Source organism: Dama dama, chromosome 28, assembly GCF_033118175.1.
Source record: "Dama dama isolate Ldn47 chromosome 28, ASM3311817v1, whole genome shotgun sequence".
In the NCBI taxonomy this organism is placed as follows: Eukaryota; Metazoa; Chordata; class Mammalia; order Artiodactyla; family Cervidae; genus Dama; species Dama dama.
In genome coordinates this window covers 12,943,267-12,959,565 of record NC_083708.1, presented here as the reverse complement: position 1 = coordinate 12,959,565, position 16,299 = coordinate 12,943,267, and the positions used below count along the sequence as shown (strand labels likewise).

The 16,299-nt window shown below is 46.3% G+C and overlaps 1 protein-coding gene across 2 annotated transcripts in view; it reads right to left on the bottom strand.

Moving 5' to 3' along the window:
- Positions 1-410: 410 nt before the first annotated feature.
- The window catches only part of KCNQ5 (potassium voltage-gated channel subfamily Q member 5), a 587,063-nt gene continuing 571,174 nt past the window's right edge, over positions 411-16,299 (bottom strand). For both annotated transcript variants that reach the window (XM_061131817.1, XM_061131818.1), the window contains 3 exons: positions 10,783-10,914; positions 6,755-6,881; positions 411-4,798 (listed from right to left, as the gene is read on the bottom strand). In XM_061131817.1, coding sequence (XP_060987800.1) covers positions 3,887-4,798; positions 6,755-6,881; positions 10,783-10,914 — 1,171 coding nt within the window. In that variant the 3' untranslated portion in view covers positions 411-3,886. The remainder of the gene's footprint in view (positions 4,799-6,754; positions 6,882-10,782; positions 10,915-16,299) is intronic.

Here is a 16,299-nt window from a genome sequence, read left to right as displayed (position 1 = left end):
TAACACTTTTCCACCCCCTCACTGGACAGCACTGGATAGGTGTTAATGGCCATTCTGAGCAGCTGGGGCTCCAGCATTTGGGCACGTCCTGGTTCCCACTTCTTATCACTTGTTTGGCAAACCCTTGTATTATAGTTAACACAGGGCTCACATGTGCTGGCATCTGCTTTGATGTATCAAATAAAAATGTATAAAAATATACAAAAATAAATATTCAGTATGATATCAAATTAACTTTTCTTATGAAACCCTCAACAACATTTGCAAATCTTTCCCATCCCAGAGTATCAGTGATTTCTTCATTGACATTGCGAAAAGATAATTTTTTTTTTGGCTGTACCATGAGGCATGGAGAATCTTAGTTCCCTGACCAGAGATCGAAACTGTGCCCCCTGCATTGAAAGCATGAATTCTGCAAAAAAGATAATTTTTATTTTCAACTCCAAGTCTGCTTGATCTACTGGGACCCAGTCAGTTCAGAACCAACCAGTTGGTACCAGATGAAAGTAGTCACACTAACTGTTTATAGACATCTTTTTAATGTTTTACTTTAAAACAAATAATCCCAGTAAAAGAAAGCAAAGGAAATTACATTTGAATGGTAGCTTGAAATGGATACACTATTCCTGATTTATTTGTTTTCAGGAAACAGAACTGCATTGTCATATGTGACTTCCAGAACTGCTCACTTAAATGCACATAATTAAATTAAGTTTCTCTTACAAAAACACAACCATGTCATTTTAAGGCAAAAAATATCAGCTTCTGGGGAGATAAGTTAACATTTACGGTATTTTCTCAATCTGGGTGAAGTGACCTATTCATTTAGTTGCTCAGTTTCATGATTCCTTGTAGTTTTGCTTTGCACACAAGCATGAGAATGAGTCACTTTGTGCCTGATTTCCTCCTCTCTGTGAGACTTGTTTTCTGGCAAATTAAGAACTTTCAGAATCACTGAGTCAAGGGGAGGTGAGAAAGGCACCTTAGAACAAGAGAGAAAGACTGAAAAACTCAATCGAGTGTCTTACTTTAAACAAAACTTGCTATCTACAGATGTTAATTTAGTTGAACAAAATGCAAACATTTAGATCAGACGGAGCAAAATTTTTTTAGTGAACCTCGTAGAAGGGATGTTTGCCATGAAGCGCTAGCTTGATCAACCCTACGTACCGAAGGCGGCAGACGGTCGAGGCCTGAGAAAGCCAGCGGCTGATCAGCACTCAGCTAATTGTGCTTCGAGACACTGGGGCTGACGGAAGGGGCTTTGCTAAGTGTAAGGGAGAGACCCCTCTCAGCTCCCCCGACAGGAACACAGCAGACACAGCCCTACGGCTTCACACAATACAACTGGCTTTCGACATCCAAGAAGTTTTGTGCTGCAGTAAGACAGACACAAAACGGTCATGGCTTGGGCGTGTGAAAGCTCCTCCCAGCATGGTTTACCACGTTGGGCTGTGATGAACTCTTGGTGACCGGTTTGGGTTTGTTTCTGAATCTTCCATCTTCAGTGATGCCAGATGGATTGGACTGTGTCTGAGGCCTAACGGGGCCTAAGGCGGGGTCCTCGGTACATTCAGAGTTCCTGCTGCCAGTGGGGTTTGACCCGGACAGAGCGTGTCTGAGACTCATTGCTACCTGAAAGTTCCTTCCTCTTCTTCAAGTGATACCTGGAGATGGCCTGCTGGGCATGGTGGGGTGGTGTGTGTGTGTGTGTGTGTGTGTGTGTGTGTCTGGCTTTAGGTCAGCGGAGGGGTGTGTGTGTGTGTATCTGTGTTCTCATGTACAACCTCCTTGGGAAGATGGATCACAAATTCAGAGACATGGGTAGATGAGACGCTGCCTTTAATAATTGACTAAAATTTTATGTTTTGAAAATAAAAACAGTGGCTTAAAGAGTTTGAGAACATCTTTCAAACCAGAGTGTAAAATGGATGCGCTCTCTTCTACGTGTCTCCAGCAGCCAAGCGGACCCTGAAGGATGCACGCCAGGGGCGTGTGCGAGGATCCAGGTGGGATGAGAGGAGGAAGCCTTCCAAATTTCAGTGCTTATCAAAAAAGGAAAAGGGTTGAGCTGTGTATAGGAGGTGGAGTGGAAAAGTCGCTTACTTGGGGGAGGGAGGCTGGTGAAGGGAGGCAGGGAGTCCACAGCCTGTGGAGGAGAAAGACAGGGGGTCTGAGGTGGAGAAAGCAGGCTGGGGAAGAGAGTTTGGGAGGGACTTGGCAGGCGTCAGTGCCTTGTCCCGCCTTTGGGCGGCTGTTGACAGCCCTGGTCCATCCCCTGGCTGCTGGAAAAGTTATCCTGGAGGCAGCAATATCAGCCAAGGAGAAAACTCTTTCTAAGTCTTCCTGTGGCTGGAGTTTAATCCACCTGGTCTCTCACTTCCCCTGGCCCTTGGCTGAAATTCTGACGGTCTGAGGTCGCCAGTCTGACTGCGAACAAGTGGTCAGCCTGGCTTGCTTTCTGGTAGAGATATTTCTTAATTTCTTTCCCTTGGGCTTTTTAGCCACCATGCTGTATTATTCAGTGTTTTGATTTGCAGACCCTGCCAGGGTTACCTGGTTTCTGACTATATGAGCTTGTGCCAGGAAACGGAATCAATCATTTTTCAGAGCCGGGGCGGGCAACATTCTTGGGGAGAATAGAAAATGTCCACTACAGTATAAAAAGTAAAGGAGGTTTAGTTTTAGCCTTTCATATGCAAAATGTATGACATAATAGCAAAACACATTCAGGGCATATTAAAAAATAAATACCTTGCAAAACTCTCTGCTCATATATAAGAATAAGGGGTGTTTAGGTAGTTGAATTCCCTAACAATATTTGTTTTCTAAAAAAAAATCAAGTTCTTTTCTTTTGGTTTGTTTCCCTCCCTCTCATCACCCTGGAGCGGGGAGGTCGTTTTCTTGAGCATCACTGATTTCCCGGTGTTAGGATTCTTTCTGAGCCATTCCCATCTCCGTCTCATGTCTCCTCCCGGAGAGCCTGCCTGGCTATCAGCATAGTGGGAAGAGCCCCTCACACTGGCCTTCTGCAGGCGGCTTGCAGGCCTGGGCAGGGCCACTGCACACGGGTCAGCCCAGCCCCACGTACCATCCACTCCTTGGGACTCGGTTGCTTGCGTAGCAGCTGATAGAGCCGTCAGGGAATTTATTTCCATGAAGTCAAAGATGTCAAAGAGTCAGCCTATTCGCCCCACTGGCCCTGAATTTCATTATTTGCACATTTTCTAACTGAAGAACATTCTCGTCATTAAAAAAAACAAACAAACAAAACATGAAAATGATGTGCAAAATTGCTGGCCACAGCGTTAAGTCACCAAAAGCACACAGATTGACATTCAGATTACATTAATGATAAAATGGCTGGGTAGGACAGGTTGGCATCTACGTCTTGAACAGGCAGCCGTGTCTGATACCCCGATTCTGTGTTACGGGTACCTTGTTAGCAGCTGTTGATGACGGTCACCGTGTCACGTGTACATTATGGCCGAATTTTGAAAATGAATTCTGCGTTTTATCACCAGCAGAAATGCCTGACATTTGAAGGCGTCGACAGTCATCATTTCCAAACACAGAGTTGGATCTTCTAATGGACCTGACCTTGACGTTTCACACCCACCCCCCGCAGCATGAGCAGGGTCGGTGTCTCGGGATTCTTAACTCAAGGTACCTTACTGAGTGAGGGGCAATGTCGTACCCTGAAGTTCAGCATCCCCTAAACATGCATTTTCATGCAATTGAAAGATAACGGGCTTAGGAACTGCCTTTCATGTTCTTCCTGATTTTTGTGGGTTCAACCTTTGAGAAGGGCTTTCCAGAGAGTTCATGCAGCGATGTGTATGGCTAAGGGGCGGCCGGGCCCCGGGGTGGGGGGCAATCGGAAGCCTCATTTCAGCCTCACGTGTGGCCGGCCCAGGGCATCGGCGCCCCCCGCCGCCGGACACGAGCTCTGAGATGATCGCGACCGTCCAGTCCTGAGAGAGTCCGGCGCCGGGGCGGGCTCCCGGGCCGGCGGCACCGCGTCTAAGGCGTCCGTCCCGGTGTCCTCCGGACCCGCCGCCTCTTCATCACTGATAAACAACTTGGATTCCCGCCACTTGGGGTAAAACTCTTGGCTGCCCCTGGAGCCGCTGGACTCGCTCCCCGACAGCTGCACGTCCAGGTCCTCGGCGGACCGGGCCAGGTTCTGCGCCGACACCGAGCGGCCCGGGTCCTGGGGCACCGCGGGCCGGACCGACAGCAGGGCCGCCCCGCCCAGGTCCAGGCTCTGGCGCAGGGCGCGCTCCTTGGCCGGGAGGCGGTCCTTGGCGGCCGCCAGGCGGGCGCTGAGCTCGGGGAGCGCCTCCGGGGCGCCGGCGGGGCCGTGGGGCAGCGGCCCGAGCGCCGGCAGGGCGGCCGGTATCTGCAGGGTGGCGGGGGCCGCCGGCCGGGCCGCGCCCGCCGCCGCCGCCGAGGGAGCCAGGCCGCGCGGGGCCGCCGGGCCGTCCCCCGGGCTCCCGGGCGCCGGCGTCGGCGCGGGGCTGAACGCGTAGAGCGCCTGGGCGCCCAGTTCGCCGGGCGCCAGGATGAGTTGCAGGCCCCGCGCCAGGCCCGCGCTGGCGGAGCGCGGGAGGCCGCCGCTCGGCGCCGGGCCCGAGAGGTCCCGGGCGTCGCCAGGGCTCTGGTAGTCCGACGTCTGTTCACACTCGAAGGGCGGGCTCGGGAAGGGGGCCAGCGCGAGGGCCGGAGCGGAGCCTTTCCGCAGCACCTGCTGGTAGATGTCCAACAGGCAGTCCAACTTGGCCTCGATGGACTGGACCTGAAAGCGGAAAACGGGCGCCTGTTCACAAGAGTTTAAGGAGTGAAGTTAGGCTGCAACCCCTCGGCAGGTCCCGAGTGCCTGGCATTTCGCGGCCTTGACTCAGGACCGGCTTGGGACGCACGGTCCAGCCGAGGGGATGGGAAGGGAGGTCTTGGGGGCGGGTGCTCTGGCCTTTGCCTCGTTTTCACCGGAACCATTCTCCTCCCCATTCTTTAAACTTGATGTTTTCGAAGACCGTATAAGCCCCTTTACAAAGGCAACTTCGGATCCCCCTGGCCATCAGGTTGCCCTGACTCAGCCCCTTCCATGAGGACATTCCCGGACTCTATGGTGCAGCAGGGAGCTAATTCTGTAAGAAATCAAGACCTAGATATGGGGGCTCTCCTCGAGGTCCAGTGCTTAGGAGTCTGCGCTTCCACTGCAGGGGACACAGCCTGGCTCCCTGGTCTGGGAGCTAAGATCCACCCATTCCATCCCGCAAAAAAAAAAATCAAACACAAAAAACAAAACATCATACAGTTCCCCGCCCCCCACCCCAACCCTAGGTCAATCTAGGCAATTCTAAATTTTAAAATACAGGTATCAAATGCTTGGCATGTTTATAATTAAATCAGAGGAGCATTTTGACTTCTAAAAATTGTCTTTGTATGAGAAGATACTCACTCTCAGGGTCAACAAATATTCAGTCCGTTACTAGTTAAAATGTGTGGTTTGTTTGTTTTTAAGAATGACCCAAAAGAGAGAATGAAAATAACCAAAACACAAATGAAAAAAAATAGACTTTATTATTCTACTGTTGAAATCCATAGTTGTTTGAAGTTCAAGTATTAACTGATGAGAGGAAATTTTCTATTCCTTACACAGAAATTCAAGTGTTTTGGAGAACATGGTCTATGCATGAAGAAAATTTATTTGCTCTTTCTTGATTTTATTCCTTTTAAAATCAATCACTAAAATACACCCAATTGCTTATAATCAATTTTGATTAAAAAATATTATGGCTACTTCACTCCTATTAGAATGGCTGTCATCAAAAAGACAAGAGTTAACAATGCTGGAGAGGATATGGAGAGAAGGGGACCCTGCCTCGCTGTTGGTGGGAGGGTAAATTGGTGCTACCACTATGGAGAACAATATGGAGATCCCTTAAAAAAATTAAGAATAGAGCCACCACATGATCCAGCAATTCTATTCTTGGCTACATACCCAGAGGAAACAAGAAATTAACTCAAAAAGATATCTGCACCCTGTGTTCATAGAGGCACCACTTAAAACAGCCAAAACATGGAAACAAGTGTCTACGGCAGATCAATGGATAAATAAGTTGTGGTGTACATGTATATACAATAGAATATTATTCAGCCATTAAAAAAAAAAAACCCCGAGGAAATCCTGCCATTAGCAGCAACATGGATGGACCCTGAGGGCATTATGCTATGTCAAATAAGTCACACAGACAAAGGTGAATACTGGATGACCCCAGTTAATACACCTAAAACAAAATACAAAAAAAAGAAAAATCCCCAAACTCATAGGGAAAAAGATCAGACTTGTGGTTATAAGAGGCAGGGGCTGGACGGAGGGAAATCAGAGGAGGGTGGTCCGGAAGCTCAAGGTTCTAGTTATGGAAAAAGAAGTGCTGGGATGTGACGCACAAAGTGATAACTATAGCTAATACTGCCGTGTGATGCACAGGAAAGGCGTTAAGAGAGCAGATTCTAAGAGTTCTCGTCACAAGGAAAATAATTTTTTTTCTTTGCTTTTCTTTATGTTGTGTCTCTGTGAGATGATGCATGCTGACTAAGCTTCCCATGGTCATCATTCAGAGTACGTGTAGGTCAGACCGTTATGTTATATGCTTTAAAGTTATACAGGGATATACGTCAATTATATTGCAGTAAATTGGAAAAAAAAAGTATGCCTAAAAACATAGGCAGTTTAGTTGAGTTGTACCTGTTTTTCAACTTTGACCACCCGGCCGAGCATACTGAGGTCATCCGCGGCCTCGTGTTCTGCGGTTATTTTCTCTCTGCTCTTCTTGTCTGACGTGATTTGTCCTTTTCCAAGAATTTGATCCACACTATCAGAAAGAGAGATCTGGTTATGAGTGCGAAAGGTGGAGGCTGCCCTAAGCCAGAGGAAGTGTTTTGGAAAGAAAAATGCAATTATCTCTAATCTACATAAGAAGAAATAAAATGAACTTCTTCCAGTTGAGGTACTTATTTTCTTCATGTGAAAATTACACAAGGTTAATTTTCTCATTATTCTAGTCCATGATGAAATCTATTATGACTGAGTTTCTGGAGGCAAACTTGTCCTAACCTACAAAGTAATTTGTCTGTTTCCACCTCTGATCAGGCATTTCCTGAATTCAGTCACTTAAAATATGACAAACTCATAATTATTTCATGTTAGTAGAACAGAACATTGGGCTTTATTGACTACGCCGAAGCCTTTGACTATGTGGATCACAACAAACTGGAAAATTCTGAAAGAGATGGGAATACCAGACCACCTTACCTGCCTCCTGAGAAATCTGTATGCAGGTCAAGAAGCAACAGTGAGAATCGGACATGAAACAACTCATGGGTTTTGAATTGGGGAAGGAGTACGTCAAGGCTATATATTGTCACCCTGCTTTATTTAACTTATTGCAGAGTACATCATGTGAAATGCTGGGCTGGATGAAGCACAAGCTGGAATCAAGACTGCTGAGAGAAATATCAATAACTTCAGATATACAGATGACACCACTCTTATGGGAGAAAGTGAAGAACAACTAAAGAGCCTCTTGATGAAAGTGAAAGAGAAGAGTGAAAAAGTTGGCTTAAAACTCAACATTCAAAAAACTAAGATCATGGCATACAGTCCCAACACTTCATGGCAAATAGATGGGGAAACAATGGAAACAGTGAGAGACTTTATTTTTTGGGCTCCACGATCACTGCAGATGGTGACTGCAGCCATGAAATTGAAAGATACTTGCTTCTTGGGAGAAAAGCTATGACCAGCTTAGACAGCATGTTAAAAAGCAGAGACATTACTTTGCCAACAAAGGTCCATTTGTCAAAGCTATGGTTTTTCCAGTAGTCATGTATGGATGTGAGAGCTGAACTATAAGGAAAGCTGAGTACCAAAAGCTGAGTGGTTTTGAACTGTGATATTGGAGAAGACTCTTGAGAGTCCCTTGGACTGCAAGGAGAGCAAACCAGTCCATCCTAAAGGAAATCAGTCCTGAATATTCACTGGAAGGACTAATGTTGAAGCTGAAGCTCCAATACTTTGGTCATGTGATGCAAAGAACTGACTCATTGGAAAAGACCCTGATGCTGGGAAAGATTGAAGGCAGGAGGAAAAAGGGATGACAGCGGATGAGATGGTTGGATGGCCTCACCAACTCAATGGACATGAGTTTGAGTAAGCCGAGAGTTGGTGATGGACAGGGAGGCCTGGCATGCTGCAGTCCATGGGGTCGCAAAGAGTCGGACACGACTAAGTGACTGAACTGAACTGAGTAGAACAGGTCATTTAAGTGAACATTTATTATATATCTGATATGTGGAGATGAGAGAGCTCCATCCTGGGGATTCTAGTTGAAGGGTATATATACACCACATAAGTGAGAAACTCCAGATTAGCTCTGCAAATTCTGTAGCGGTTGAACTTCATAAAAACATTGGGAGGCAACTATATTCAATATTTTGTAACAACCTATAAGGGAAAAGAGGCTTCCCAGGTGGTGCCAGTGGTAAAGAACTGTCTGCCAATGCAGGAGATGTAAGAGATGTGGGTTCGATCCCCTGGGTCAGGAAGATCCCCCGGAGGAGAGCAGGACAACCCACTCCAGTATTCTTGTCTGGAGAATCCCATGGACAGAGGAGCCTGGTGGGCTAGGGTCCATAAGGTCATAAAGAGTTGGATGTGACTGAGGCGACTTAGCACATACGCATAAAGGAAAAGAATCTGAAAACAGTAGACGTATATGCATGTATAAGTGAATCACTGTGCGGCACACCCGGAACTAATACATCATGGTAAATTAAATATATTTCATTAAAAACAAACAAACAATAAAAAACATTGAGCAAACATATGTTAAGTGGAAACGCTGCTGTTTGTAATGCTTTGGCAGCTGGTCAGCTGATTTATGGAAAGTATCAATTTTAAGTTTAAAGATATTTCACATTCAAAAACATTAATTCCTTCACCCTCAGATAAATAAAACTTTACCAGAAACCCATAAATAATCATAGAAATAAATAACAGGATCCTAATTTACATTCAACCTTTGCTTTAAATGATTTATGGATGCCATTTATATAAACTATTTCTACAATTGCAATATGGAATTTAAAGTGCAGATTTGACAGTGTATTTTAACTAGTGACCCTATCCCTATGAAGAAAAATAAAACAAATTATATTTGTAATAAAAAAACAAAAATTAAAACTTAAAATGTTAAGAAGAAAAAAATAAAAAGAGCCTGGATGGAAGGGCAGTTTGGGGCAGAATGGATACATGTATATGCATGGCTGAGTTCCTCTGCTGTCCACTTGAAACTGTCACAACATTGTTAACTGTTTATACTCCAACATAAAATAAAAAGTTAAAAAATTAAAAAAAAAATAGAACAAAGCAAGCAAGCAAACAAACAAAAAACCCACTGGGAATCCTAGTAAAGACTTGGAAGACCTTGGCCACTTGGGCAGAGGTTGTAAGAGGATCACAGGTGAGTTAAAACAACTTCCAAGGAGACTTAATCAGTTTATGTTGGAATTAATTTCTTGCTTTTTGTGTGTTTTAGAGCTGAATTATCAGGAATACTGACTCCACTTTCCAGCTTACTCTGTGTGCACAAAAGTACAGGCAACCATGATGTTTAATCTACTCCAATGCAAGCTCCACAAGGACTGGCGTATCTGTTCATTTCTGGGTGTCCAGGGTGCCCGGTACATTAATGAATAAGTGAAAAACTTGTTATTTTCATAACTAAGGTTTTAGAAGCCAACAGGTGTTTTACTGAGGGCCTAGTATACGCCTCACACTGAGCTAAGTGTGCCGTGTGTATGAACACGTGTTGAAGACTCAGTCCCTGTGTTTTAAGAACTCTTCAATTACCAGGCTGGTAATTTGGGCCTGGTTATGAAGCAAGACAAACTGAACTGACTAAATATTTTGGCTTCAAGATAACACAATCAAGCACATGTTTAGAGTAACATACTCATTTCTTCCAGCCACTCTAGAGGATGCTCACTGGAAAGATGGTGTGTATCCAGCCTGTTGCAGAACAGGGATGAAGGGACGGGGCCAGGCTTGGTTCAGGGCCCGGGGAACAGACGTGCCCCCGGGAAGCAATGCAGGAGCCAGCCCTGCTTTTGAGAACCTCAGGTTGTCTGCCTGGACTCTTGAGTGCAGGATCCCACCGTGAGGGGCATGATGGCGCTCTGCAGGGGACTCTACATGCCACATGGGGTCAGAGGAGGGACAGGTCTGTCTTTGTAGGCTGGATGGTGGGTCAGGCTTAAGAAGGAGAAAGACTAGCTTATTTCTGAAGGATATATGGGATTCAGGCAATAGCAAAATGACATCAGAAGCCACCTTGACCGTTGCACAAGCACTCAGGCCCCTGCTTTAACTCACGCAGTCCCACAATGGGCCTCTGCGGCCACCGCCAACACCCCCATTTCCATAGACGAGACACTAGACACTACCCGTACTTAAAGGTTTTTAGTGCCTGATTTATATTTAAATAGAGTCTATATTTTAACACAGAAGTCCGGTTGTCCACCAAGAACGAGTCAGAAACAAGGAATTCAAGAATCTTGGCTACTATGGAGAGGTGACTCCAGACACTTTCTGCGCCTGCCCCCTTGGAACGAGTCAGAAACAAGGAATTCAGGAATCTTGGCTACTATGGAGAGGTGACCCCAGATACTTTCTGTGCCTGCCCCCTTAGAACACGTGACCTTCCAGGTGCTCACCGTGTCTGCAGGCTTTTAATCCTACACAGCATGTCCAGGTGACCAGCGGAGTACTGTTCGATGACATCTTTTACATCGTATGGGCGCAATGTTTCCTTAAACTTCCGTTTTGCAACATGAAACTTCATAATTCTGTAAGAGCAATGTATTACATATTAATCTTCGTAACTTCACTAAAAGAAGTTACCCAAACAGCTCACTAGTTTACAGAGGAAATGGTGGGGGAAGAAAGTCATACATGAAGTTATTTTAGGTTCTTGCACCTGCAGAAATGTAACAGGAAAGCCTGAGGTTATGTGAACTATCTCCTGGGAGGCACACCCTGAGGGTAGAAAGTGAAGTGAAGTCACTCAGTCGTGTCCGACTCTTTGTGACCCCACGGACTGTAGCCTACCAGGCTCCTCCGTCCATGGGATTTTCCAGGCAAGAATACTGGAGTGGGTTGCCAGAGGGTAGGAAAACACATTACAAAACAGTTGTTGTTTAGTCGCTAAGTCACGTCCAACTCTTTGGACTGCAGCCCTCCAGGCTCCTCTCTCCATGGGATTCTCCAGGCAAGAATACTGGAGTGGGTTGCCATCTCCTCCTCTAGGGGATCTTCCCAACCGAGAGACTGAACCTGCGTCTCCTGCACTGGCAGGCGGATTCTTTACCAATGAGCCACCAGGGAAACCCACTACAAAAGAGACTAAATATTAATACTAATTCTTGCACCTTTTTAAAGTCCACTGAAACCCTGAATTAAAATCAAAAGTCAAAATGCAATTCTACCCTTCTCATGTGACAACCCCCGCCCCCGCCAGTGGTCCGAGATACAGGGTGGTGTTAACCACCGTATAAAATATAAATGTTGTCAAAATGGTCTTTTATATAGGTATATGCATTTTGGAGATGCAGATATGCCACAAAACTCAATTCTCTCTAAGGAAATGTACATCTGTATAGAAATTTATGAAAATTGGCTTCATAAATTATTTCTGCAGAATACTGCTCAATTACCTACCTAAGTTCTTTATGTTTCAAACATAACACACTTATCACCTAAGCTGGATGTCTAGACTTTTCAGAATCAGAAGTCTTTTTAATTACAATACCCTACCCCCCAACCTGATATCATGTTTTAAAACAATATTTCATCAAGACATTTCATGATGCCCTGAAGAGTTAAGCTGCCTAAGATAACCAGTTGCTACAACAACTTGATATAATTCCTAGAGAAAGCAGAGAAGCTTAGCATTTTATTGCATCTGTGCAGCCTTACTGCAGGTATATGTATAACTGGTTGGTGTTTATTCAACTATTAATTGGCTCATAGACTCCTATTATCGCACTCATGGGTCCCTGGCTGGGAATCAGTCAACTAGGTTCTCTGAACCAAAAGGTATTGCTCCTTGGTGGAAAGTGGGATGATTGGTAAGAAATGCAGTTTAAATGGAAAATTGCCTATCCTAAACGACAGCTGATTGCAATGAATCCAAGTTGTCTCATTGGTTATTAAGCCCCAAACTCGATCCTATAATTTACTATTGAATTTATATTGACTGTATTCTAATCACTGCTGAATCATTTCTTTTTCTTTCTTTCCCCCCTTTTTCTTGCCTGCACCATTTGACTTGCAGGATCTTAGTTCTCTGACCAGAGATTGAACCCATACCTACTGCAGTGGAGGTGGGGAGTCCTAACCATGGACAGCCAGGGCATTTCCAAATCATCCCTGAATCACTTGTTCTTAATATTCTCACCCTCTTCCTCAACCACATTGGTTTTCCTTGGCCTCCTGGGTAAACATCACCCTCCTTAGCACATCCTATAAGGCTGTTGATGGCCTGGCCTCTGCGTACCTCTCTCCTCCACTTCCTCCTTGGAACTTGCAGGACCACAAACACACCACTCAATTGCATACCACAATTGTCTGTGTATGCTCTTTCCTCTTCCTGAAATCCTACAAGATCATTAAGACTCAGTTCTGACGCCAGTTTTAATAGAAACTTCTCCCATTCTTTCAAAGTAGTCACTGGTCTATTAAACTTTATTAATAAATTCTTGAAATAGAACTGCTTCTGTAATTATTTGCTTATATATCTGCCTCCACCAGGCCGTATGAGGTCCCTGAATGCAGGGAGGAATTGTTTGTCTGGAGGCTCCAATGGCAGCTCCCTGGTGAGGGGAGGGGGTCACGGGGTGGGGGGCGAGCACCCACCTCCCCTCTCCAGACACTCATCCCTTGCCCTCATTCATCTGCCTGCAGGGCCATGCCAGCCCTTCTGGATTCTCGAGGAGATTCACTGATGGCAGAGGCTGTTTTCCATCCCAGCATCTCAAATGATCCCTGGCAAGGATCAGAGACGACTGGGGACCAGCTCCTACCTAGTTGTACAAAGCTGTTTATGTTGTTCTGTGACAGGGAACACTCCTGAGATCTTCTGAATAAAACACATCTGAGTTCTTCAAGGCACATTTCAGGCAAAGCTTAAGCCATTGACTCTGTTTCATGAATACAAAAAAAACTTGCTAAAGTAAAATAAATGTTTATTCATTAATAATTATGGCTCTGATTCAGCAAAGAATTCTTTAAATAGAACTGCTCCTGAAAATCATGAAAATATAATATTCTTTTCCCTTAAATTACTAATATAATTAGGATTTCAGAGAACAATTAAATCACAAGTACTAAGATATCATTATGTAGAAGGAGAAAGGAAAAAAACACTGAAAGTAAGGAGCAAATGACACAATCATTACCCAGTAAGTCCCGAATGTAGACAGAGAGCTAATAGCAAAATGAAACTGTCCAGAGTAAGGATGGGGAGAGCCTGGTGGCTGAATGAAATTTATATATCATAGGACATTAGGAAAACAGGGATGAACACATGCGGTTAAAGTCTGAATAGAGCAAAACCTTAGTTTTCTGTCCCTAGGAGATTGCTACAGACGTCTGTAAAGCTCCCGAGTGCAGGCTTGCTCCCCAGGGATGCGGATGGGAGGTGCGCTCTCTGGAAGTCATGGCCATCAGGTGATGGCTCCTTCTGAGCGAAGACCCAGGTCGTGAGGGTGGGTGATATGAGATGTTTACACCATCCAGGCACCTCGGCTTCGTTCCCTCCACCCCATCGCCTCTCCTTGTTCCAGGGACTGGACTTGATTTGCATGGGTGGAATCAGAAGGAAGAGAGTGGAAAACCTGGGAGACTGAGCTAAGCCCCTCGCCTCCCTGGCGACCCCAGGACGACGCAGACGGCTTCTGTCTCTACCATGTCATGAGCTGGACCCGAGGTCCCAGGGTTCCCATCTCCTGGATGTGGAGCTGGACAGTGGGATGTGATGGTCTCACCCTCCCCATCCTCACATGGGTGACTCTCCCATCTCTGTGCCCTTGCAGGACGACTGGCCCTGCACTAAGCCCTCTACCTCCATGACGTCGCATGAAACCCTAAGAATTTTCCACATTTAATATTTGGGTCAAGTGACGGCTCAGGAGGTTGGGGAAGCCATCCAAGGTCACAGAAGCAGTACCAGGTAGAGTGTATGGAGACCCAGGCCCGAGCATTTACTGCCCCGCTAAGCTGCAGCCACCGGGCCAGGCCAGGCCAGGCAGGCACACTTGTACAGGCTCAGGAGAACATCTGGCGGTCCAATCACTGGACATTCTCCTGCATCCTCTGTGTGTCCGCTGACACCCTCACAAGTAAACTAGAGGCCACGTTGTCTTGTCATCTCACCACCAGCTGTGTCTTCTTGGGGGTCCAATTCACTCTGCCCTTGAACTGACCCCCTGCACTCTCTCAGAGGGCCCCTCCCAGAAATTAGGCCATGTCCAGTGTGGGTTCCCTTATCCCTAATTATGGCTTTTCCAGAAGTCATGTACGGATGTGAGAGTTGGACCACAAAGAAGGCTGAGCACTGAAGAACTGATGTTTTCAAACTGTGGTGCTGGAGAAGACTCTTGAGAGTCCCCTGGACAGCAAGGAGATCAAACCAGCCAATCCTAAAGGAAATCAACCCTGAATGTTCATTGGAAGGACTGATGCTGAAGCTGAAGCTCCAATACTTTGTCCATCTGATGCAAAGAGCCCACTCACTGGAAAAGACTCTGATGCTGGGAAAGATTGAGGGCAGGAGGAGAAGAGGACGACAGAGGATGAGATGGTTGGATAGCATCACTGATTCAACAGATGTGAGTTTGAGCAAACTCCAGGAGATGGTGAAGGACAGGGAAGCCTGGCACGCTGCAGTCCATGGGGTCGCAAAGAGTCAGACATGGCTGAGTGACTAAACAACAACAACAACAATAGAAGAAGTTTAATATGATCTATGAATTGACCGATAGGAAGGAGGGTTTGAGCAACCATTCTAGAGTGAAATTAGAACCTTCATAATGCATTAAATGATTAAGATAACAGTACTGCCAGGCAGTACTCTGTAGTATAACCTATGAGATGGGGACTCTAGTCAGCTCCATTTTGCAGATAAGCAAGCTGAGGCCTGAAGAAGTGAAGTGACTTGCCTGAAGTTCAACAGCATGCCAGTGTGGAATCTGAACCAGTGTCGCTCCAGCGCTGAACTCTTAATCACAATGTTTTACTCTTGTCTTAGTATTAAGATGTTAATATTTTAACACAAAGTAACAGCGGCAGAAACGATACTTTACATGAACTGCCTCTTTTCACTCTCATGCCTAGCACAGAACAGGCACTGGATAAAATTTGGCCACGTGCATGGCTTGTTCTTTCCGGCATTGCTGGAAGGGCCTTCGGAGGAGGGCAAAAGGTGGGCCGGTAGGTTACCGTCTCACTGCACTCTGGGGGTGAACACTGCAGCAAACATCAAAAGACCCTGAAGCTAGCATCCTCACTGCTGGGCGTGCCTGAGCCGGCCAGGAGTCCAGAAGGAAGTTCCTCTTGCAGCCGACATGCCCCGGCGTGACCACGAGAGGGAGCAAGAGATTCACCACAAACCTGAACTGGCCCCTGGCTTGAAAATCGAAGAAATCTGCTCAAGCAGTTCTCTGAGCACGAAGAAATCGCCGCAGCAAGTTACACTCCGAGCGGAGTATAGCTATATATACACACAACACATGTGCACTTATAAGGAAGCGGAGGTGCATTTGTTGTGATGCCATGAGTCACAGAATCTTGCAAAAGTCTTGTCTCAGGCCTCTTAAGTCGGGGTTAAAAAGCCTGCGTGTGAAGATGCAGAGATGAGACTAGGAAGCAAACGCGGGGGTGACCGTGGCCACCACCAGGCCGTCGGACAGGCGGGCAGCAGCCGAACCTCGTGCGGGGGGAGGGCTCCGACCGTGAACCCGAGAGGCGGTCTCATTGGTTCTAAAGACAGCAGCGTCCCCAGCAAGCTGCTTAAAAAAGCCGGGTGCCCGCTCCCACCTCCAGAAACGCCATTTAATTGATCCCGAGACTTTATAAACCGCCGCTGGCGATTCGAACCTGCAGCCCCGGTTGAGCACTACTGACAGGAGGCGGAATCGGGGTGGGGGTGGGGGTGGGGCAGAATGACCTCGGCA